The 24,661-nt window shown below is 46.7% G+C and overlaps 1 protein-coding gene and 1 long non-coding RNA gene across 4 annotated transcripts in view; one reads left to right on the top strand and one right to left on the bottom strand.

Moving 5' to 3' along the window:
• On the bottom strand, positions 1-22,899 carry LOC134740189 (uncharacterized). Its single transcript, XR_010127485.1, has 2 exons — positions 22,614-22,899; positions 1-458 (listed from the first exon to the last, which is right to left on the bottom strand). It is a non-coding gene; the product is annotated as an uncharacterized LOC134740189 (long non-coding RNA).
• CPXM2 (carboxypeptidase X, M14 family member 2) overlaps positions 1-24,661 on the top strand; it is a 148,169-nt gene that overhangs the window by 5,050 nt on the left and 118,458 nt on the right. For 2 of the 3 annotated variants that reach the window (XM_054435773.2, XM_054435776.2), the window contains exons 2-3: positions 6,920-7,018; positions 24,488-24,597. In XM_054435773.2, coding sequence (XP_054291748.1) covers positions 6,920-7,018; positions 24,488-24,597 — 209 coding nt within the window. The remainder of the gene's footprint in view (positions 1-6,919; positions 7,019-24,487; positions 24,598-24,661) is intronic. The other variant, XM_054435774.2, reaches the window with a different exon arrangement.

Here is a 24,661-nt window from a genome sequence, read left to right as displayed (position 1 = left end):
TTTGAATGAGGGATTTGAAGATTTTATTTATTTCTCTCTTCATTGCACATTGGGTTAGAAGTAGGCTTGGATATGTAGTCTTTAAATTTGAGTTTCTGCTTGGTCATTTGTTCATAGCTTTCTTCATGTGCTGGTGAGAATGCGCCACTGTTTGAATGTGGACAAACCCACATCACCGCCATGGTCTTGAGCCCATGGAATTTGCAGAGGGGGCAGCGAGCCACGTTTGTTTGTGTGTCTGTGCTCAGAATCATTGAGTTGCATTTTGTACTGTGCTGGGCCCCAGTTGCAGGGGGAAATAACCAAAGAGTTGTTCTTTGAGCATATTTGGTTGTAAACAAAGCCTTTTCTGTTGTGTGTGCTGTAAGCCAGTTGGTGAAAAGGGCTTCACATTTAAGCTTTCCTTCTCTTTTCAGGGTGTTTTGCTGCATTTGGCTTTTGGACGGAAATGTCTTCTCCTGGGCAAAATGGGAGTGTAAGGATTAGGAAGCTGTGTTTGTAAATATTTCAATAAGTACTTTAAAAAGCAATCACAACACTATTAGCCTACCTAAACAATTAACAAGCAATCCTTCATGTCAAATTATATGCTCACTTTAAGAGTTAAATCCAAAGTGTTTTGTCCAGGTAAACTCCCTACAAAATTCCAAGGGAGAGGACGTCATTTCCTGTACATTAGCAAGCAGCTTTCTAAGACACCACCTCCATTTCCAAAATGCTTTCCAAAGTCAACTATTAATGCTGGCAAATTTCCTCTTGCCCGTGCCCAAGGTTCCAGAAACCAGGGCTCGCGCATGGATAATAAAGGAGGACACTCCCACGTTTGCGAAAGCTGGCCTGCATGCTGTGGTTCTTAAAAATAGCCACTGTGTTTTCTGTATGCCCCAAGTGTCCATGGCTGCCAGAGCTCATGGCACCTTTAGCGTGGGGACAATGGCAGCCTGGCCCTGGAGCCTTGACTTTCGAGGTGGGGGTTTTCTCTGGAAGTCCCTGAGGGTCCAGGGAGCCTGAGCTCTCAGGCTTGGCATCTCCAGCAATGGCTCTGCCCTCTGTGGCCCTCTCAGGCCCCAGCCACTGCAGCTGCCACTCTGGGGTCACAAAACCCAGGAAATTAGGGTTTCTTTGGATGGCCACTGGAAGGGCTGGTATCCACATCTGGCTGGCAGCCAGCTCGCTACTCGTTGGGCATCATAGGATGGTTACCATGGCACAAAACACCTTCAAATGTTAATTTAAGCCCCGATGTCACAGATTTGTATGGAATACCTGGTTCATGCTAGGCACAGGTAGGTGCTCCATGGTGAGTTTTTTCTGGATTAAGAGAGAGCTGAGGTCAAAGTCTGGTTCTGCCACTCATGGGCATTTGTGACTTCTCCAAGCATCAGTTCCTCACTGTGGCATAGAAACAATAACCCAAGCTTTTGGAGGAGGTGTGTGATTGGATGGGTCAATGCCCAGCCTTCTAGCCTCCCAGCCTCCCAGCCTCTGGAGGGGCAGCTCGGAGGCATCTCCCCTCCCAACCCCACCCTGAGTCCCTAGCCAGGTTGAGTCCCCGTTGAGTCCTGCCAGACAACACAGCCTGAGTTATTGGTGTTTCCCCTTCAACTTTTCACCTGTGCTACTTGAAATCTCCTCCCACATACAGCACTGTGCCCAAGGCCTTCTTGTCTCAGGCTCTGTTTCCAGGTGGAATCTAAAATGAGACTGGCAGGTACCAGCAGCTCCCTGCACAGTGTCTGCACACACCCACCTGCTGCTGTTACCGGGGTGTCTCTTTAAAGGCAAAGGACTCTATTTGGTTGCAAGTCGGAAAGGCAGCTGCTGGCTGCACAGAGGGTGAGAGTGGGGGCCACAGGGCACTGCTGACCCAGCCATGCCCACCCTTCCTTATGCCCAGATCTGAGGTCAGGTCTTCTACATGAAAGGCTGGCCCAGAGGAGGGTGGGACTGACCAGGCAGCTATCCCAGAGAAGACACAATGGAGAGAGAGAGAGACAGATTTTGATGGATTGTTTGATTGATTGATTTTGGTCTAGTTTTGGTAAGAAGTTCTTAGACAATTTCATGAGTACCTCCATGTCCAGCCCACAGCCTCCCCTTGGGCTCCCATCAAGGTCATTGAGATGGATGGAAGCCAGCACATCAGTCCACTGCTCAACTCGTCCTTCAGGACCCACTGAACCCCTGGATTCTTATTTCCTCTGGGAGATTCCTGTCCTCAGAATTGGATAAGGGTGCAGGCGGTTACTCCCTGTGTCGTGGCCCTTTCCCTGCCAACATCACACAGAGCAGGCGTTTCTCACTGCTTTTGTTTAGATTTTCGTGTTCACCTGTGAAGTTCTCCTGGCTCTCCCTGTGTGAGGGTTCCCAGCAGATCCTCCCAGCAGATCTGGTGTGTTTGTGGTGATTTAGCCTTAATGCTGCAATTCTGGGGAGCCCCAGAGAACCCCTTTGGTCATTTTTTTTTCTCCTAATGTGGGTTCCTTAAGCAGAAGCAGGCAAGGACCTCAGAGCCCTGGGCTGGGTCCTTCACTACAGGAATGTAGAGCCTGTTGGACTGGAATTTCCTGGGGAAAATGCAAAATTGCAGCAAAGCATTTTTTTTTTTTTCTGGCTTCTGGGGGTTGCTACTGTAAGCCCTTTGTATAGTGAGGGGAAAAATAGTTCTCTATTAACCAAGAATTATATTTATCACTGTAGACCAGAATAGAACATGTGGCCCACATTGGCAATTCAGTTTGCTACTTTTAAGGGATTTGGTTTTGTCACGCGGCCCAGATGGAGATGCTGGCCCCTTCTCTGCACACTGTTTCCGTTTTGCTTTCTTCTTTCATCTGCATGGACCATATGCTGCCTTTCTTGTTAGGAGAGAGGAAGGGGCTATGAAGGAGGGGCCTGTGTGCTGTCCATGAAGGGCTCGGATTTGGAATCATTCTCCAGCTCTGTCCCCTCCTTGCTCTGTCCATGACCTTGGGCAGCTCTCTTCTCCGCTCTGAGCATCTGTGTCCCCATCTATAAAATGGTGTGCAGAGACCCTGTTAGAATCTATGTGAAAATGCCTTGTCAATTTTGACCCATGCTATGCATAATAGCTGTTATTCCTCTAGCAACTGGAACAGCTCTTTGTGATGGGTGAGAAGATAGAGGTCTTGCTAAGTGAGGCTGCAGGCCAGGGCCACCCTAAGCACATCAGGCAGCATTTTTGTTTCCTGCCAGTAACTTCCACCATGGCAGGTATTGTTGCCTTCTCCTTTCACTGATGAGGGAACTGAAGTGTAGAGAGGTGACGAGGTCATCCCAGGACATACCTGGGGGTACAGGGGCAGACATGGCAGCACCCCAGACTGGAGCCAGGCCCTTAGGCCTGCACTTCCAACCACCAGCTGCCTCCTCCCCAGCGAAGGCGCTGGGCCCCTGCCTGCTGTCTCAGCCCCATCTGCCACTCCCTTCAGGGAGTCTGTTCTCCACATGTTGATCCCACCGTCTGTCCCTCTGCCAGGGGAGTCACACTCTCAGTGTAGTAGGACCTTCACCTGACATCCAGACTTTCACTGGAGTCCCAGAGCTGAGAGGGGTCATTTCCTCACAGGCCTAAATCTGCCTGGGCCTGGTGTGCCCGGACCATGGTGTTGTGATGTGGGGGCTGGCAGGGCCATGGTGTGGAGTCTGCCCAAGCCATGGTATTGCAGGCTGTCCAGGCTGTGGTGTGGGGGCTGCCCAGGCCATGGTATTATGGTTGCGGGGTTGGTGGGGGGTGCCTAAACCATGGTATTAGAAGCTGTACAGGCCATGGTGTTGGGAGCTGCCCGGGCCATGGTGTTGTAGTGTGGGGGCTGGCTGGGCTATGGTGCTGTAGTGTGGGGGCTGGCTGGGCTATGGTGCTGTAGTGTGGGGGCTGGCTGGGCTATGGTGTTGTAGTGTGGGGGCTGGCTGGGCTATGGTGTGGGGGCTGGCTGGGCTATGGTGCTGTAGTGTGGGGGCTGGCTGGGCTATGGTGTTGTAGTGTGGGGGCTGGCTGGGCTATGGTGTGGGGGCTGGCTGGGCTATGGTGCTGTAGTGTGGGGGCTTGCTGGGCTATGGTATTGTAGTGTGGGGGCTGGCTGGGCTATGGTGTGGGGGCTGGCTGGGCTATGGTGTGGGGGCTGGCTGGGCTATGGTGTTGTAGTGTGGGTGCTGGCTGGGCTATGGCGTTGTAGTGTGGGGGCTGGCTGGGCTATGGCGTTGTAGTGTGGGGGCTGGCTGGGCTATGGTGTTGTAGTGTGAGGGCTGGCTGGACTAGGGTGTGAGGGCTGCCCAGGCTGTGGTGTTGGGGGCTTTCTAGGCCATGGTGTTATGGTGGGCGGCGGGGGGGTTGCCTAGGCCATGTCATGGGAAGCCGTCCAGGCCATAGTATTGGGAGCTGCCCAGGCCATAGTGCTGGGGGGCTGCCTGGCTCCCTCTCTCACTGCCTGTTCCATGGAGGCCCCAGGGAGGCGGCCCTGGCTGAAGGAAGGCTGTTGTGAACACCATCTTCTGGGGAAGGCTGGAACGGGGCATTATTTTCCAGAACTTTGGCTTTTTTTCTCACATATTTTGTGAAACTTTTTTCTTTCCTTTTCTTAAAACATCTTATGTTTCTGCAAAATCCAACTCAGCCTTATCAAAAGTTATGCTCCTGATTTTGTGGAGCCACTAAGGCCTTTACAGAGCCCTGGTCAGGCTCTTAGGGAGGTGGCCTTCTTCCACGGTTTTCCCACCAGCCGGGATGTTCCCGCCCACAGAAGCAGGACACAGGCCAAAGCAGTGTCGGGCAGAGGTGTGGGTTCAGGTCTCTGACTTGCCTTCCTCCTCTGGCCTTTACAGGAGTTTCAGTTAATTGGCTTCTAGACACTAATGGGGGCACTTAATTTTTTTACTTTCTTTTCTGCTTACATGGAAATGAAAGATATTTCCAGCAGGTACCACCCAAAAATATAACAAAAAGGGGGTTTCCTTCGGCTTGGCCCAATGTACCCCTTGAATTTCTTGAAGATTTAAGATTTTCTTAATAAGTGTCCTTTTAGTGGGTGGCTGTAACATAGTCGGAAATGATTTCATTATTGGCAGAATCCACCAGCTGATTTTGGTATTTCAACTGGCTTTTAAAGTTCAAGCTAAGTTTCTTTCTCCACAGACCTGCCCTGCCTCTTGTTTTTGTTTGTCACTCACCGACTGGTTCATTTGTTCATTCATGCATTCATTCATCACAGCCTCCTAAGTCCCAGACTCTGGAGACAGAGCAGTGAGCAAAGCCAGACATCATCCCTGTCTCATCAACAGACACGTCCCATTGCCACTGAGATGCTGCTACCCAAGATGGGTAGAGACCTGCGGTGTGGCTGCCAGTGTCCCACCCAGGTCTTCTTTCCCCACAGGGACACCCAGCCCCCAGATACCAGGAGTCTCTTCTTCAGGCAGCTCACACCTGCTTCCACCTCTGCAGAAGAGCCCTTGGAAGGCTACATCTCCCACTATCAGGCTGTAGCCAGAAGCGAACTGCAGTAGAAATGACAGCTCCTTGTCCCAAGTCAGGACAACCCTGTGTGCAGTTGCTGCTCCAGAGCTCCTGTGGGATGGGCTGAGCCTGACTCTGGCTGAGACCACAGCCTTGCTTAGCTCCTTTCCTCACCCATCCTGCTTGCCTTCCTCCCCCTCTCCCTCAATACAACTTGTGCATCCAAACCCCTGCATCAGGCTCTACCTAGAGGCAACCTGACCCAAAACAGGTGCTATCAACTTCCATCAAAGTGGATTTGATTTGGTGGGGAGGTCGGGAAAGTTTAAGGAAGCAATGCCAAAGCTGAGATTTTCAGGATCAGTAGAAGCTAATTAGCTTGAGAGTGAAGGGAAGGACACTCCAGGAGAAGGAACAACATAGTACAAAGTTCTGGTGGGGAGGTCGGGAAAGTTTAAGGAGGCAATGCCAGAGCTGAGATTTTCAGGATCAGTAGGAGCTAATTAGCTTGAGAGTGAAGGGATAGGAAGGGAAGGGCGCTCCAGGAGGAGAAACAACATAGTACAAATTTCTGGTGAGGAAGAAGCATGAACTGAAGGCTAAAAGGAGGCCAGTGTTGCTGGAGCAGGGAGAGGGAGTGCGGTGTGAAAAGGAGCCAAGGGGCCAGCAGGAGCATGGCAGGCAAGTGTCTCAGACTATGGCAAGGAGGCTCCCCAAATGGGGGCAGCATCCTTACCCACAGGTACCAAGCCAGGGCCTGGGAGAGAGTTAGGTTGGAGAAGCCCAGCAGGGTGGAAAATGCTAGCTCTGGGGTCACAAGTCTGAGGCTCCACTTCCAGTTCCAGAAACTACAAATGATGTCTCTGGGCCTCAGTGAGGGTCAAATGTACTACCCAAAAGTATTCTTCAGTCTTTTTTTTTTTTTTGTGATGGAATCTCGCTCTGTCACCCAGGCTGGAGTGCAGTGGCGCAATCTTGGCTCACTGCAAGCTCTGCCTCCTGGGTTCACGCAATTCTTCTGCCTCAGCCTCCCAAGTAGCTGGGACTACAGGTGCCCGCCACCATGCCTGGCTAATTTTTTGTATTTTTAGTAGAGACAGCATTTCACCATGTTAGCCAGGATGGTCTTGATCTCCTGACCTTGTGATCCACCCGCCTCGGCCTCCCAAAGTGCTGGGATTACAGGCGTGATCTTCAGTCTTATAATAGTAACAACGTGCAGGTGTATATTGTTTTTATTAGGCGTGTTTGTTCTTCTGGGTGTTGCTAATAACACATTTCCTTTCCTTTTACTAGAGACTCCTTAAAGTCCAAGACACCATCTTTAGGGACAGGAGAGCAGAAGGGGAGATGGCTGCTGTGCAGGAGAAGACAGTTGAACTCTTAGCGTCCTGAACCAGCTCTGACATATGTGAAAGTAAAGGCATCTCTCTCTCCCCCCTTTAGGTAAACACAGCAACAAAAAAGTTATGAGAACCAAGAGCTCTGAGAAGGCTGCCAACGATGATCACAATATCCGTGTGGCCCATGAAGATTTCAGAGAGAGTAAGTGAGGCTCTTTGAGAGCCCCTACACCAGTCGTAGGCCCTGTTCAGGGAGGGTGAGAGGCTACAGGCCCCTGGTGCAGCAGCCTGACTACAAATTCCTGAGTGTGGGGCTGCCTGGGGCCTGCTGTCTATTCCGATCCATGGTGCGGGGGCGAGAACATTCACGGCAGCTTCTGCACCACACTCACACTTGTGCACTGCCTCACAACTCACAGCCAGATTTTCTGATTCAACTGCAGTCAGTTTTGAATTTCCTGGAGCTCTTGGTTGCTTTCCCCACCTCTCTCTTCTCAAAGACAACATCATTTCCTTTCTTGTGAGACCTCTTAGCTGCCCATGGCTTTGAGTGTGCATTTCTTAACTCCCAACCTGACCCAGGAGCCTCTGGGGTCAGAGGTCAAATCTACTTGCAAAATATGCAGTGCTAGGCCGACATCTCACAGTCATGAACATAGTGCACCTTTAATTACTCACCTTGGAATGTTCAAAGGTATTATTTTGAGACTCATGAACAATCTCTGGCCCATGAGCTACAGCTATCACTATTAACTCCTACCATTATTATTATTGTATCATTTTTATTCTAAACTGTGGTAACCAGGATCACATTTCTGCTAAAATTAGTATTAGTAATAACAGCCATTTATTAAGCGCTTATGTAGTAGCCAGGCACTTGGCTGAGTATTTGACATCCTCTAGTTCCCGTCTGACTATGGGTATTATTGTTATCATTATTATCCATATTTTACAGATGAGAAAAATGAGACATGGGAAAGTGCATAATTTACCAAGTGTTATGCAGCTTCTACGTGGTAAAACAGGGATTTGAACCCAAGATTTTCTGATTCTAGACTTTTTGGTTAGCTTAAAATAAATGATGCATTTCACAACTTTGCATTTACAGAGGCAGGACTTTAGCTGCCATGTGAGTCCGTAAACAATGTTACAGAGTTGATTGTCACAGATGGAAGTGCGTGCTTCCTTAAGCACAATGTAATGATTTGGGGCAGTGTTTCTGACCAAGAACTCGCCATCAAAGAAATCATAGAGATGACTAATAGTGCATCCTTAAGTGAAAACAGATGTCAACAGCAGTGACCTTCTGTGGTCACTCACCAAATGTAAAGTATATTCCTTCTTAAAGTGGGCAGGCGTGCACTCCACCCATTGCCCATTGAGAGGACTCATTGGACCGGGAGAGCGTGTTCTGCACAGTGCACGCTGTGGCTGTGTTTCTGCTGCTTGACCCTGACAGTGTGGTGCTTTGGGGTCTTCTCTAAATGGGGGGTAATAGGACTCCTCACCTTGAGGGGACCTTGGACATTGGCATTTTGTGCCCAAGCAGGCTGATAAAACACTAGCTGTTTCTTCAGGATTACAAATGCCACAGGGCTGCCGTGGCTTTGAGAGTTGGTCTTGCCTCCCTGGGTCTTGCTGCCATCAGATTGGGATCCTGGTACTTCTTCACTGCCTTGTGAAGAAATAAACGTATTTCTTCACTGCCTTGTTAATTTTTAAGTGCTTTTAAACATATTTTGCCCAGATTTTTTTGAGTAGCTTCAGCAGAAGGGTTGGTTTGAATTATCTTGTTCTTTATTTTCAGAATTGGAAGTTCTTAAACTTTTGAGGAGACATTTTCAGAAAGATTTTTGAAGACTCAATTACACACAAACACACACACACACAGACACACACGCACACACACGTCTGAATTTGCCTCCTTTTCTGCCATGGGTACACCCCTCCCTACTGGCCCACCCAGGATTGCTCCCCTGGCTTTGGCTTCAAAGCTCTGTCAGGTTGGGATCACTGGTCTCATAGGCAGCCATCACGGCTCTGGTTTGTTGAATGCCCTATATGTGATTTTAGCCTGTGAAACTTCTTTTACTTAAAAAAAAAAAAAAAAAAAAAAAAAAAAAAAAAAGGGGTCGAGGATAACCTTTGAGGGGAAAAGCAGCTGAGGAGATCTCTGACATGCAACCGACAGATGGTGGCCATGGAGGCAGGGCACATGTGGCAGGGTGGCGTGGTGGTTAGGAACACAGGATTAGAGTCAGGCACCTGAGCAAGCAAGGTGTGGCCTCAAATGCAGAACTGGGCATTCTCAGAACCCTGAGTCCATCCTCCTCTCAGGATCTACTCAGGTTGCACTGGGGGGCTTTGAAGGCAGTGTGGCAGAATGTTGGGCTGGTATACGTGACAACTACATTATGTTCAAGGTGGCAGGCGGAGCAGATGTCAGCCACTTCATTTGCAAGGTGGTGGGCAGTACAGGCGATGTTAACTACATTGAGTTATGAGAGTGGATGGGGTTAAAAGGCTCATCTCAGAGCCTTATGGAACTTTAGCTTTTGAGGAAGAGAACATGTACATGGCTGTCACTGTGATTAAGGAGTAGTGTCAGCTGTGGCAAGTATCAAACTACATTTTAGATGTTGTTTTGTAATAGTTTAAGAAGTTGGTTGAGTCATCTTTCTAACTAATTCTTCACCTCTTCTCATGTCCACACCCTTTGCTGTGTAACTCTTTAGTTCCCTTTGCCAAAGCTGGAAGTCCCTTGGCTTTGGGCTGGTCCGTGAGCCTTGTTTAGGCCAATAGATGAAGGTGAAGGGATCATGTGTCAGTTCTGAACCCAAGCTTTGTTTGTTTCCATTTGTCTCTTGGGCCTCTTGCATCTCCACAAGAAGAGTGTGCATAACTAGACCACTGGTCCTAGGAGGCTGAGCAATAAGTGGAACAGATGTGGGCCCAACCAGCAACCCAGAGCTACCCAGCTGAGCTCAGCTGATCTACAGACACCTGAAAGTAAATGCTAATTGTGTGCCATTAAGAGTTAGGGGTTCTTGTTATACAGCAGTAGCTGACCAATACAATGAAGATAAAGCATGACCTTGTTTTTTCAAAGGTTACATGACATTCCATAATATAACCACCTAATAATAGACATTTATGTTGTTTCCAATTTTTTGCTACTGTAAACAGCTTTTGTTGCAATGAAATTACCTTATGCCATGTTATTTACCGTGCATTAATTGCAGGATTATTCTCTACTTGGCAATTCCCACCATGATTTTACCCATTTTCTGGCCTCTGCTTCCCTTTGTTTGCAGCCAGATGAGGGCTTGTTTTTTACATGTGTCCTAAGCTTTAAGCCTCTGCTCACATGTTCTCTCTATAGGGAATTGGACAAGCATCAAAGTTGGTGATTGAGAGGACAGCTTTGGGATCAGACTTACACTCGAGACTCTGGATAAGTTACTAACTTCTGGCTGCCAGACTCTGGACAAGTTACTAACTTCTCTATGACTCAGTTTCCTCCTCTGTGAAGTGGGAATAATATTAACCTTATAGGCATATTGTGAAGATTAAATAATGTCTGCACAGTGTAGCACACAGCACACGGTAAGCTCTCAGCAAACATTAGCTATGACTTTAATTTACCATCTTGGGGTCTTTTGTGTGCCTTAGAACAGGGGCTGGCAAACTTCTTTAAGGGATCAGATTGTAAATATTTTATGTTTTAGTAGCTAAGAGCCAAAATCCAGGATATTATATAAGTGCTTATATAACCATTTAAAATGTAACCCTTAAAATATTTAAAATTTATTCTTATTTCACAGATCATACAAAAACAGGCGGTGGGCTGTATTTGACCTTTACATGGGCTGTAGTTTGTCAACCTCTGCCTTAGAAGTTCAGTGCTCTGCAAATCCCACTTCCGGGAAGCCTCCTCTGATCACCTCTCTTTAGTTTCCTGTGCTTCTTTCTCATGGTCCTGGTTCCCTCCTTTTTCATATCACAGCGATTCCTTTGCACGGTTCTTTGGTTCTGAAAGCCTGTGAATGCTTAACAGCAGGGGCCTTGTCTGATTCATCTCTGGATAGACCCAATGTTGGTAGCAGCACTTGACAATGGTGAACCTGTTCACTGAGTACCCACATTGTGGTAGAGCCAGCATCATGGTGAACAGAACAGGTGCTCTACATATGCTCAAATGGGTTCTCTATGACCCAGAACAGCAGCTGGCACTTTCAAGGAAGTGGTCTTTGATTTCAGTTCTTACAGCAAGATCTGTAGGAAAGAAACATGATCAGCCGGGTGCGGTAGCTCAAACGTGTAATCCTAGTACTTTGGGAGGCCGAGGCGGGTGGATCATCTGAGGTCAGGAGTTCAAGACCAGCCTGGCCAACATGGTGAAACCTTGTCTCTACTAAAAATACAAAAATTAGCCAGGCATGGCAGCACACACTTGTAATCCCAGCTGCTCGGGAGGCTGAGACAGGAGAATTGCTTGAACCCAGGAGGCGGAGGTTGCAGTGAGCCAAGATCACGCCATTGCACTCCAGCCTGGGTGATAGAGCGAGACTCTGTCCCACCCAAAAAAAAAGAAGAAAGAAAGAAACATGATCTCCTACCAGGATGGAAGTAGGATGGTTTCCCTGAAACATGTTGGTGAATGTGAGCTTGCTTGATGTATCTCCCTCATGCCTTGACTGGAAGAAGTTGTCAAGGCACCATACTTGGGGATTGGCCAACTTAATGTATATTTGTGTGTGTTTTAAGCTTGAGGGTTTTTCATTGCATCACAGACAGTTTGGTTTTTCATCCAAGCCCTTGTTATGAGCCTCTTCTCTTCATTGCATAACCAGACAGTTCCCTGGGGCTAAGTTGGGTCTTCCTTCTTGGCATCTGGCACAGCTATTCCCAGACCCCTGATTCTGGAAGATTTTACCGACATAGTAGACATGATAAACTGCCATGCCTGTATTTCAGACTCCTATGGGAGTGGCAGGGGAGGTGAGGGGCCAGAATTGGGACAGAGTCACACCCCTCTTGACAGACGGTGGTTAGGAAGCCCAAGAAATGTGGGCACTGGGAAACCAAAGGTGCCCCTACTCCTTGCTATTTTCCACTTTCTGCACCATCTCAAACATGCCTAAAAGGTTATTCTTTAGTCTCTAAAATGAAACATGTGCCTTTGAAGGATTTTATAGCATTCCTTTACAATGTGGAGAGTTTTATTTTGTTTTTCCAATAATGGGTTTGTGGCAGGGCCTTCACTGGGTTTGATTAGGGGCTGGCTGTAGCCTACAGTAGACATGTCTGTAAACTGAGTGTGTTTATGAACACCACATGAGCAGTGTGGCCAGTCTGCAGCTATAGGCTTCAGAAACCTTGGTCTGAAACCATAGGCACAGTGGACTTGTCAGCCTAGAAATACTTCCCAGACAAGGGTTTAGGGGACAGAACTCTGATGTTCTGATGTGCTCGGTAGCACCCATAGGTGGCGTGAAATTTCATTCATTTGTATCAGCCACTTGACCCCAACTGTGGTTCTTATTGACCAAGTACATGCTGGTCCACTTACAGGGAAGACATCCTAGGGCTTTACCTCCTCAGAGTCCCCATGACGAGGGCGAGCACATGTGCTTCTGTTGCTCTTGGGGAATTTGTTCTTGGCATACTGCAATCTATCTTGTTTCCATCTTCTCAAAGCTTCTGTGATAAAACCCTCTTTATTCTGTATTACTGACTCTTGGATGGATTTAAGAGAAAACCAAATTTACCATGTTATGCCCTAAAACTTTACAAAAAAAAAATTGGCACTTAAACCACTTGTGGTGGAATTTGGTCTTGTGGTGAAAGTAGACTTCTTTCCCGGCTTATTAAACATTTGACTATGAAAGCAGTAAACACATGCTATAAACTGATCACATCCCCACAGAATGTGTTTGTTGAAATGCTAACCCACAAGGTGATGGTATTTGGGGGTAGGGCCTTTGTGTGTGTCTGTGGTGGTGGGGGGGGCGGTGATTAGATCATGAGGGTGGAATTCTCATGAATGGGATTAGTGAACTTATAAAAGAGACCCCCAAGAGCTCCCTTGGCCTTTCCTCCATGTTAGGACACAGGGAGAGGATAGCCACTGTATATGAACCAGGCCCTCATCAGACACTGAATCTGTTGGTGCCTTGATCTTAGACTTCTCAGCTTTTAGAAATGTGAGAAATAGGCTGGGTGTGGTGGCTCACTCCTGTAATCCCAGCACTTTGGGAGGCTGAGGCAGGCAGATCACCTGAGCTCAGGAGTTTGAGATCACCCTGGGCAATGTGGTGAAACCCCGTCTCTACTAAAATACAAAAAATTACCCTGGCGTGGTGATGCATGCCTGTAGTCCCAGCTACTTGGGAGGCTGAGGAGTGAGAATCACTTGAGCCCTGGAGGTGGAGGTTGCAGTGAGCCAAGGTGGTGCCACTGCACTCCAGCTTGGGCTACAGAGTGAGATTCTGTCTCAAAAAAAAGAAATGTGAGAAATAAATTTCTGTTGTTTATAATCTGGTACAGCAATTTGAATAGACTAAGACAAGTACTAAGTATCAAATGAAAAGGCACTATTTTGCAGTGCCACCTGTCTGTTGGATATCAAGTATCCATACATGTCTGGCTTTGTTTTCAGGCTCACTAATCTTTATTATTAATTCATTTTTCTACCCATTCACTACCAAGAAAGTGAGTGAAATATCTCACTTTCTTAATTACTGTAGGTTTATAACAAATCTGACATCTGGTAGAGGAGGACCCATTCTTCTTTAAAAGTTGTGTTTATTCTTGGCCCATTGTGTGTACTTGTAAACACGCAAGCACACATTTACATCATGTAGTCAAGTTCTACATGATGTCAAGTCAAGTTCTTGGAATTTTGATTTAGATTTGCATTGATTTTACGAATCAATTTGGGAGAATGAACACATTTACAACATTGACTTCTAATCCATGAACATGGTATATCTCTCCCCTTATTAGACCTTCTTTAATATTGCTCGTAGAAATATATCTCTAGAGGTCTTATATATCTTTTAATAGATTTATTCTTTGATACTTGCTATTCTGTGATACTTTTAATTTCAATTTTCTACTCTTTATTGGTAGACTACAGATATACAGTTAATTTTTGAATGTTGATTTTTATATTCAGCAATCTTGCTAAAATCTTGTTAATCACATTTTATTTGATATTTAAGTACAAAATCGTAATGTATATGAAATAATGACAATTTTGTTTTCTCCTTTTCAATTCTTATACCTTTATTTATTTTTCTTTACTGTGTTGGCAAAGACCCCCATTCATAAAGAATAGATCTTCCTTGTGAGTTTTAATTCTGCTTTTGTATTTTTAGTTTTCTTGCTATTTGGCCTTATTTAAAATATTTTTCTGTTTATCCTTTTCGTCAGCATGTTTTTTTTATTTATTTTATTTTATTTTAATTTAATTTAATTTTTTTTTTATGGCAAGTAGAAGCCATGACTCTTGGATTATACAAAGGATGAACAGTGTCTGGGTAAAATATTTTCCTAGCTATCACATCAAGTTACTTTCAAGGTCACATTATTTTTCTGAGTGTTTTGGATGGTATTCCTCCTTTAACGTTCTTTTGGTGGAATTTTTTGTTCTTCACAGACTGTACATTAGTGTTCGTTCTTTATTTATTTTTCAATGAGGCAAGATTCAGCCAGATTTTCTCCAGGAGGGACAGTCTAAGCCCTTTCTCAGATCTGTAAATGTTGACTAGCTCAAAATGCAGAACCTCCAATACAATAGAGTTTCCGGTCTCTAGCAGCCTTTTGTCTTTTAAATATTTTTGTTCTGAGGTCTCAACTTCAGGCCTCCTTCCTACTGCCAGCCAGTAACCATTACTCCTGCTTCTCCTCAAAGATAACCACCATCAGATACAACGTTTGCCTGTTTTGAACTTAATATTCATCGGATCATACATTGTATGCTCTTTTGTGTCTGACTTCTTTTGCTCAATATGATGTTTATGAGATTCGTCTATGTTGTTGTATATAGCATGGTTCATTTATTTTTATTGATTTACAGTATTCTAGTGCATGACTATACTGCAGGTTATTTATTCATTCTCTTGATGGGCATTTGGATTGTTTTCAGTTTTTTGGCTATTATAAATGGTGCTGTTAGGACTATTCTTGAATAAGTCTTTTGGTATATATATGAATGCATTTTTGTTGCATGTATACCTATAAGAATTGCTGGATCATAGTGTATGACTAAGTACTGCTGGAGATTTTTCCAAATTGATTGTACCAGTTAACACTTCTACCAGCAGTGAATGAAAGTTCTAGTTGCTTCACATCCTTACCAGCATTTGATATTGTCAACCTTTATTTTCTTCATATTGGTGGGTATATGTTGATATCTCATTGTGGTCTTAATTTGTATTTTCTGATGAGTAGTGACTAATGCTTGCTTACCATTAGGATAACCTCACTTGTGAATATGTGCTCAGTTCTTTTGCCTGTTGTTTTTCTTATTGATTTATAGGAGGGTTTTTGTTTGTTTGTTTGTTTTTCTCGAAAATACGATGAATATGAGTCCTGTATCAGATACATGCATAGTGAATATCCCACTTCTTGGCTCACTTTTAACTCTAGTAGAAGTGTCTTTTGAATAATAAATGCTCTTAAATTTAATATAGACCAATCATCAATATTTTCTGTTAAGGTCAGTACTTTTTGCTTTGGCTAAGAATGTTTTTTGCCCACCGCAAGGTCATGAAGATATTTTCATGTTGTCTTCTAGTGATAAAATTTCCTTTTACATGAACATATTTTCATTAAAGTAATTTGATTTAAATAAAAACATTAAGGAAATAATTGTGCAGGTGGTACATGGATGTGGAAAAATTTATGAAGATGATAATAGGCAAGTGCTTGAGGGTTGAGAAATGTTCTTTTGAATCAATAATTCCTTTTTTTTGAGCCTTATAAGCAATGTATAAAGAATGGTGTTAGTTTTCCATGATGATGCAGACATAGGGATTATCAGTTAAACTGGATCATAATGCAAATTCATTCATTTGGGAACATTGGTTGGGCATTGGAAATTCGAGGATGAAAACTTGTCATTGCTGCTCTTGAGGCTCACAGCCTGTTCAGGGAGACAGACTAAACTACCACGTTAAGTGTGGACTTTTCCTAGCAGGTCAGGAGAAAGGCAGGAGTGGTAGGCTGAGAGGGTTGAGTGCAGGTGAGGAAGTCTTGGGAGGCTTTTCAGAGGGAACAGCCCCTGAGCTGGACATTTAAGAAGGAGGTAGGTGGTCAGAACCTTTGAGGCTGAGGCTCCGGGCTGACTCCAGATATCAGCCGCTGTAGCCAGCGTGGGCTGGAACCCGATTCTTTGAGAGTATCCTCTGTTGGATCCACTGGGGTCTGGGAAAGAAAATCTCTGAGCTTGTATAGGCTCACAGGTAAAAGACCCTAGCCAGGTTTGCAGGGACTCTCTTCTGAGACTGGTTGTCTCGGAAGAATCACCTGGGAACTTCAGACCAGTGGTGGGTTCCTTTGCTATCCTATTGATCAGTTTCTGGGAGAGGGGTTAGGGCACCTTTCCTTTAAGTTTCCTGGGAGATTTTGATGCTCAGTTGGGGTGAGAGCTGCTCTCTGGAGGAGCTCAGTGATGAGGGTCTGAAGGATCATCTCTCCTGTGGTGGGTGTTAAAGAGCTTTCCAAGGACGACTAGATAAGGCTGAGATTGGCTCAGAGATTTCCCAAGACCCAGAGAGAGGCCCTGTCCCTCTGGGAAGCCAGTGGTATCTAAGAAAGGCAGAGAGCTACTGCAGACAGATTTTCAGTGCGCTGGGAAGCTGCCTTCACACTTCACTGATCAAAGGGAATGTCAAGTTCAGAAAGGCGAAGGCAAGAATTCCATTAAGTCGAAGCTACTCTGTTTATAGGCGACAATGAAAGCAAAAGTTCAGGAGGGCTGTGAGCTTGTTCCTGGCAGCGCCCACCATGTCTTGAGGCGAACACAGTAGGCCACAGGGCCTCGGATTCTGAGCTCTGCTCTGCCAGCGGGGGATGCCTGTCTTGGCTCCAGCTCTTCCTGGTGTGACCCCGAACACCATCAAGCAACTTCATTTGTGTTATGCTCTCGAGTTTTCAAGTCAGACGGAGGTGGTGTAAAGATTATGCTTGAGATTTTATAGCTCAGACACCTAACGACTATTTAACCGTGTTCGGCATCCCTGAGTCTCAGCGATGATGAGCGACGATGCCCATCTATTGGGGTCAATGTGCAGATACAATGACAGGAGTCTGTAGCTGGTCTGGCTTGCAGTAGTTACCTGCAGGTTTTCCCTGTTGCTCCCCAAATCATTACACTTTTAAAATAATTTTCATGACATGATTCATAATGGCCCCCGACCTCCTGGCCAGATTTGGGATACTGAAGGTGGGGTGTTGGGGTCAGTGCTAGATTCAGAATTCTTACTTATATGCTATATTCTGACTGTGCCCTGGAATTTCTGGGCCACAAAGTCCTCCATGATCTTAAATGCAGTGGACATTTGCAATTTGTTCAAGAGCTGCTGTGCATAAATGGTAATATATGGTGGTGATGATGATGATGATGAGGACTAATGAATCTGTGCCAGAGGGCAAATGCCTCTTTTTAAAGTATATGTAATGCAGAGACTGCTAGCAAGAGACAGATCTAAAGCAGTGCGTGCATGGGGTGGGGTAGAATGAGGCAGGGGACCCCATGCTCGCCTCCCGAGGAATAGAGCATGGGGCTGGGAGATGGTGCCCTGCTCAGCGTGGTGTGTTCTCAGAGAACCACACTCTCTTTAAGAGAAAAGCAGATTCATCGTGGATGATTGTTACTCTCCTTTCCTCTAGATTGTGACACATCTCTGATTTCTAATTAATATTTTCCTGAAGTGTTTTCACACTTTTTTCTCTGTTCTCCTCACCCACATGCTTCTCAGGATTAGATCCTTTTTTCTTCCTAGAAGCAGCAGAAACTTGATTTAATGGTAAAGGATGAATTTGTTTGTTTTAGGGGAGAAACGGGGAGCTCGTCTTGAGGCTGTTGGAACAAATTGGCTCAAGAGTCACTGAGCGATTGATTGTCGGAGCCCGCTTTCCTGCAGCCTGGCTGGGAACCCCCGCAGAACACTGCTGAGGGATGAAGAGCTGCCAATGAGTTTCCTACTTATTTCAAGCACTCTTTAAACCTAGTAATTATGTCATCAATTGACATTGTAATACAAATATGTTACAGTTCCAACAAAGATTTTTTTAAACTCTCTGATTACAGATATTTAAATTAAGCTTTGAAACCTTGCTTCTCCTCCGTTTTGCTTAGTCACCTATGCAACACTCCTGTCTTTCTTGGTAATGTTTTCTGAAGGATGGGGAAAAGTCCTAGTCCTTGGAAGTGGTATTGTGATTGACAGGTCCTTGGACCAGAACCAGATGTTTCTTTGAGAATTTAAAGTCGATGGAGTTCTAACCTCTCATTCCAACTTTACCATGCTTTTGAAGTTCTTTGGCTGGCAGAGTTCTCTGGGCTTATTTGCGGGAAGTGCCATGCAGTCCTCAGTGTTTGCTGCACCTGCCGGTCACGTGTCTGCTTGCCTTTGTGTCGATGTTTCTGGGCACGTGATTCCAGCTGTTCTTTCAGTAAAGGCTGATAGTTATGGTCGGAGTAGGGTGCATTTTCCAAATACTCTTGTGTCTCAAAAAGCCCTTAATTACCATGACAATTACTGTGATTATTGACTGTAACTTAGCTGGTAGTGGCTTCCAGATCCCAGTTTCTTTTACTTCAGCCCTTAGAATGCACAGGTTGCTGCTGCAAAGTCTTGTGCTACTCTGATGATCACTCTTGGTCATCTCCTGGCAGGTCTTAGACAAGCCCGGGACTGTGGCTGCAAGACAGTACTTGTCTCCTTTCTGCCATCTCTGCCTTTCTTTTGAGATTTCTGGTTTTGAAGACATGGAGGTTTCCTGGATGCTGGTTCATTTATGCTGTGGATCTTGTCTGGCTGCTGATTGCCTCAGAGAAACTGCCTAGGGGTTACGGTGTTAGCAGCAGTTCCCCATGGTGGCTGGGGTCCAAAGACCAGGGTGCAGCCCAGAGACTGAAGTGCTGACAATGATGTCACTTCAGGGACCAAGAGCAGCCTTGGGCGCTGGCCTAAGGGAGTGGGAGCTGCTGGTTTCTGGTGACTTGTTTGCACTGTGGTCCCTTTGGTCTTTGCCAGCCCAGGGTGGAGCTGACAGAAGTCTCATCCACTTTTCAAGGCCTCTGCAGGCCTGGGAACTGCAGATGTTTTCAAATGTTTTGCCCTAGCCTCTGTGGCTCTGAGGCCTCCAGACCATTCTGCAGGTTTAAGATTCCCCAGCCCTCCTCTCTCCGGCGTGGCTCAGCATGCTTTGCAAGTGGTTTCCTCATCCTGCATAATTTTCTCCCCACTGTAGTATTGTTCCCCTTAGCAGGAGAACCCAAGGGGGAGGAACGGTTTACTTTATTCATTTTGGACATTGAGTAGACCTGTCAAAAATCTCTAGGATGGGCCGGGCGCTGTGGCTCATGCCTGTAATCCCAGCACTTTGGGAGGCCAAGGTGGGCGGATCACCTGAGGTCGGGAGTTTGAGACCAGCTTGGCCAGCATGGTGAAACTCCCTCTCTACTAAAAATACGAAAATTAGCCGGGCATGGTTGCAGGCGCCTATAATCCCAGCTACTTGGGAGGCTGAGGCAGGAGAATTGCTTGAACCTGGGAGGCGGAGGTTGTGGTGAGCAAAATCACACCATTGCCCTGCAGCCTGGGTGACAAGAGTGAAACTCCTTCTCAAAAAAAAAAAAAAAAAAATCTCTAGGATGACGCTGAGAAGGTAGAAAGAAAAGAAAAATGAATCAGATTGAAATATTCTGAAATTCTTCAGAGTGAAGTATTAAGCATGAATATTTCAATATTCTGTATTTTGAATTAATTTAGAATCTTTAAAGCAAAAGATAATTTTCCTGTCTTTTATTTTCTAGTCCCTTACTTTCCCATTCTTTAGCATAGGAAAATCCTGCCTTTTTCTAAATGTGGAGATTCCTGTGTCAGATGTTCAATATGTCTTTAAGATGGGCTTGGGAACTTTTCCTGGGATGCTTGATTCTGACATGGGATTTTTGCCTTGTTGATCTTTGCATAAAGAGATGTGGGATAGTGAGTTTGTGCTTAGACTACTTTATGCTTAAATTTCTTTTTAGCTTAAAAATTGTTTTAAAATGGGATTTGGGGAAGGTGGGTAACTCCCAGCTGGCTCAGTGGGTGGTTTTATCTGAGCCTGCAGGATGCCTACTGTGGAGCATGGCGCCGTGTGTTAGGCTGGGTTGCAGTAACATTTGTGAATTGCCCTGATGCTCATGGAAAACAGGGTGAAGTCAGAGTGAGGCAGACATGGGATGGAAGGAAGGAGAGGAGGCTATCAAAGGGAAAAATAAAGAATGGAAGATTGATTAAATAAGAACTTTCCAAGTGAAGCTAACATTACTGCTGTGTGCCTGACTGATACTGCGGCGTCTGCCACACGAATATGAGGGGACAGAGTGCCGAGGAAGAAGTGGTGACAAGCTTGAGGAGATTCTTTTGCAGCAGACTTTGGAAGATGATTGGGTATTTGCTTCAGCTGCAGATTGCAGGTGGCTTACTCCAGCTGCAGCGTTCACACCTGCCTGATGGGGGCCACCAGGTTTCTGAGGCCTGCCTGCCACGTCAACAGGCTGGTCTCCAGATAAGCAAGTGGTCTGAGTTTAAACTTTTTTTTTTGAGACAGTGTCTCACTCTGTAGCCCAGGCTGGAGTGCAGTGGCATAATCTCGGCTCACTGCAACCTCCACCTCCCAGGTTTAAGCGATTCTCCTGCCTCACCCTCCCCAGTAGCTGGGATTACAGGCATGTACCACCACACCTGGCTGATTTTTGTATTTTTAGTAGAGATGGGGTTTCACCATATCGGCCAGGCTGGTCTCGAAATCCTGACCTCAAGTGATCCACCTGCCTTGGCCTCCACAGTGCTGGGATTACAGGCGTGAGCCACCGCACCCAGCCCTGAATTTAAACTTTGTGCATGTGATTGGATGCTGAGTGGCATAGACGGTGCCTGTGACACCTCATAGCTGAAGTGTGGGCTCAGAAGGTGGATTGTTAAAGGGAAGGGGAGGGGCTCTCTTAGGGAATCAGTCTGAAGGTGATGAGCCTGTGCTGTAGCCGGGAAAGACTGCCCTGGGGGAGGTGGAAAGAAAAGTCCAAACAAGGAAGGAAGGTCTGGATCGAGAGGGAAGAGAAAGAGCAGAACATTCTGTGATGGAAACCAGGGCCGTGTGTGGTGTGGGGGTGAAGGAGTGGCTGAGAGGGAGAAATTGCGGGGCCCAGTACAGAAGAAACGGAGAAGAGGCTGAGGAGTCCCAAAGGGCCACAGAGTGACCAGGGCCACTGTGAATGAATGGAGTCAGGAGCAAAAATCCCAGGAAAGGAAGGGAGAGAGGAAGCGGAGATGGAGGTGTTGCTCCTCCTGGGGTTGGCCAGTAGGAGGAGGTGGTTGGAAGAACCGATAACTCAGAAGCTGGATGAACCTGCCTGAGCTGTGTTCACCATCAGCTCTGGGCAGCATCTGCAGGTGCCTGTCCCATGCCCTGTGTCGGTTGTGAATTTGGCATCCCCTTGTTTTGCTAACAGCACCCTGATCCCAGTGGGCAGCCCAGGGACCAGGTGAGTCAGGCCCTCTCTGGAGGCATGCATGAGGTTGAGTGGAAATTCAGAGGTGTGATAGGAGGTGGACAGTGTCATTGGAATCCACTGTTCTGCTGCCTAGATGACGGGAGCTCTGTGCCTTTCCACCCGCACGTGTCCTGTGTCCCGCCTCTGTCCTTCTCACTTTCTGCCATCCCTCTCATTTCTCTAGGGATTTCCCTTCCTGTCTAAGTTGGCTGTGGTAGGTTTCTTAAAACCAAAGGGCCCTCACTAAACCAGGTGGATCAGTAACTCTGTCTTTGCCTTTCAAGGACATTGTGTTTTCTCTGTGTGGAATCTCTAGCTTCTTTGTAAGTGGCACGGGCAATGGAGAAGGCTTCCAAACCAAAATTAATGGCTCTAAAAATAGCATCTTCTAATAAGGACAAAAAATCCCAGTGTCAGAGCATTGGGTTCCTGTAAGACCACGTTTGCAAGCAGGCCAAGTTCGTGTGTGTTTATCTGGGCTCCCCCACCAAAGTCATCATCTGTGCTGTGGGTGGAGGGGGTGAAGTTTCTGGCTTTGCTGTGACACCATCACAGGAGTGGATAAGAATGGCTGTTAGATGTGGCAGCTGCCGGCACTGCTGGCTGCGGGAAACTCAGCCCATGAGAGGGCAGGCATTGCACTTTTCAGTTGCTGTTAGACATGCACCCATGAAACACCTCACTTGGGGGCACTTTCTTTTCACCCCTTGTGTATCTTGGCAAGAGGATGTGACAGAGCTTCTGTCTATTGACAGAAAAGCAATTTTGATGGATTTGTAATTTTAGTCAGGTACTTCCTTTTTTGAATTAAAATACTCACATGCATAGGAGTTGTTCTCTTTTTCTGGAAGAAATGTTTTGAATAGCAATTATTGTTGCTTTATTGAGCTGGTACATGATCTATATATGTCTGCCTGTCCATCTGGTGGGCTATCTGTCCATCTGTCCGTCTCTCACTTTGAGTGTATAAATGATATAAATAAAGGTGGCTTTGCTGAAGGAAGTCCATGGAACTTACCTCCTGCTGTGTCTTCTGCTACCAAGGAAGAAGCTGGTGGTTGGGAAGGCTTTCAACACGGCAGTGAAATAGGTTCATAAGATGGCAGCAGATCCCTTTGGTGTTTCTGATGCTTGGTTATGTGGGACTGTTGTGGGTATGTATTAAGCATCAGGACGTGGAGGGACAGGACCTGTGCCTGGTTCCCCATCAGGGTCTGAAACCCCCCAGGTCCCTTGAACCCTGAAACCACAGCTGGCAGAGTGAAGATAAATAGAGGCTATTCCCAGGCCACCAGGAATCGCCTGACAGAACCTGCTGCCTAGCCAGCTTGGTGTCACAGTCAGTGGGTGGGGTCTCTCTCTCAGTGGGTGGGGTCTCTCGGTGGGCAGGATCTCTCAGGACAGACCAGTTGTTCCTGAGAATGCTGACTGTGTCTAAGGCAGGACAGGCTGAGACCAGGTGATGGGGAGAAGAACAAGGAGTGAGCAGGAGACGAGGGTGAGAATGGGGCACAGCGGGGCAGCAACCCCAGCTTAGGGAGTCCAAGAGCTTCAGCCAGAGCCTAGGCTCCTGGGGCCAGGCTGCAGGATGTCCTGGAGTCCAGCCTCTCTGAAGGGACAGGCAGCCTAATGGGTCAGTGATCTTGACTCTCAGAGCTTGCCCTGGATTCTGACAAGGCCTTCTGGTGGATACCAGTGACCGCTGGGGACTGTGAACTCCAAGAGGCGAGTGGCATCCGACAGAAGGGGCCCATTGTCCTGAGGTGAGAGTGGAGGGCACGGGCCCAGGCTCCCAGCTGTCTAAGAGAGTGACGAGGTGTGGGATTATAACCTGGGCTCAGGGGCCAAGCTGCGGAGGTGCCAGACCACGAGAGGGGCAGGGTGGGGCTGCTGGGACAGCATGAGAAGGTTCTATGAGGAGGCAGGGCTGTTGGAGGCCCAGCAGTGAGGATTTCTGAGTATGTAGTGTGAGGATTAACCTTGCTGGTCAGCCACTTGAGGTCCATTTCTGGTAGGCAGGATGGAGAGTGAACATGTGGGACCCAGGAACTGCCACCACGTGGGTCAGATTCATGTCCTTCAGGCCTGGAAGGTGTGAGGGCAAACCCTGGGGAGGGAAGGGGGCATGGTAGCCAGGTTTTTCTCTGTGAGGTCAGCCTCGGGTGGTTGGCATGCCTGCTGCACAAACCCCCTCAATGCGGGGACCCCCAGTTCATCGTGTGGCCCCCACTCGCTGCACGGCCTTTCACATTCACTGTGTGCACCCCTCCGCCTTCACTAAATGCTCCACCACTCACTGTGGTGGGCGTGGGGACAAACAGCAGCCCAGAGGTCAGGAGACCCTTTCTGGATGCTGCTGTAAGCACTGTCATACTTACGGACAATGGGCTAGGCTGGGACGATCAGGCACTGGTGTTTTATTCCAGGGGCAAATGGTGTTTACTAGCTGTGCTCCGTGTTATCAATTTTGCAGAGAATGGAAAACAATAGAATTTTTTCTACTTATATTCCTTTGCTCATTAGCATGCACAATATAAAGGCCAGAGTTGCTGAAGCAAAATCAGCAAGTTCTGATTAATTTGCAGAGCTCCAATGATGCTTCCTGACTGAGTCATGTTGGCGAAGGATCCTTAATTGGGAACAACCTCAGACAGTAGCATGGACAGCAAAAGAGAAGGAATATCAGAGCAAAAACACCCCTAAAGCAAATGCCAACAAGAAAGAACATTGGCTTAATGTTGACAGTTCAATCAACCGTGTCTGGAAAGACCAGGTGTGCCTGTGGGTGGGAGTTCAGGGGAAAATGGAAAAGCACGCGGCCAGATTTAGAAAATAAGAAACTCATCCCTTTCAGCATCTGTCGTTGTTTTTAACAAGCATTGTCCTTTCCAGGTTGCCCACCTCTTGGTCTGGAAACCTTAAAAATCACAGACTTCCAGCTCCATGCCTCCACGGTGAAGCGCTATGGCCTGGGCGCGCATCGAGGGAGACTCAACATCCAGGTACCTGGCCCTGTGGTTGGAAGGATTTTGACTGCCTTGTTTATTGCTCTTGTTCCTTGAGCTT

This window comes from Pongo pygmaeus, chromosome 8, assembly GCF_028885625.2.
Source record: "Pongo pygmaeus isolate AG05252 chromosome 8, NHGRI_mPonPyg2-v2.0_pri, whole genome shotgun sequence".
In the NCBI taxonomy this organism is placed as follows: domain Eukaryota; kingdom Metazoa; phylum Chordata; class Mammalia; order Primates; family Hominidae; genus Pongo; species Pongo pygmaeus.
This window is presented reverse-complemented; position numbering and strand designations above follow the sequence as displayed.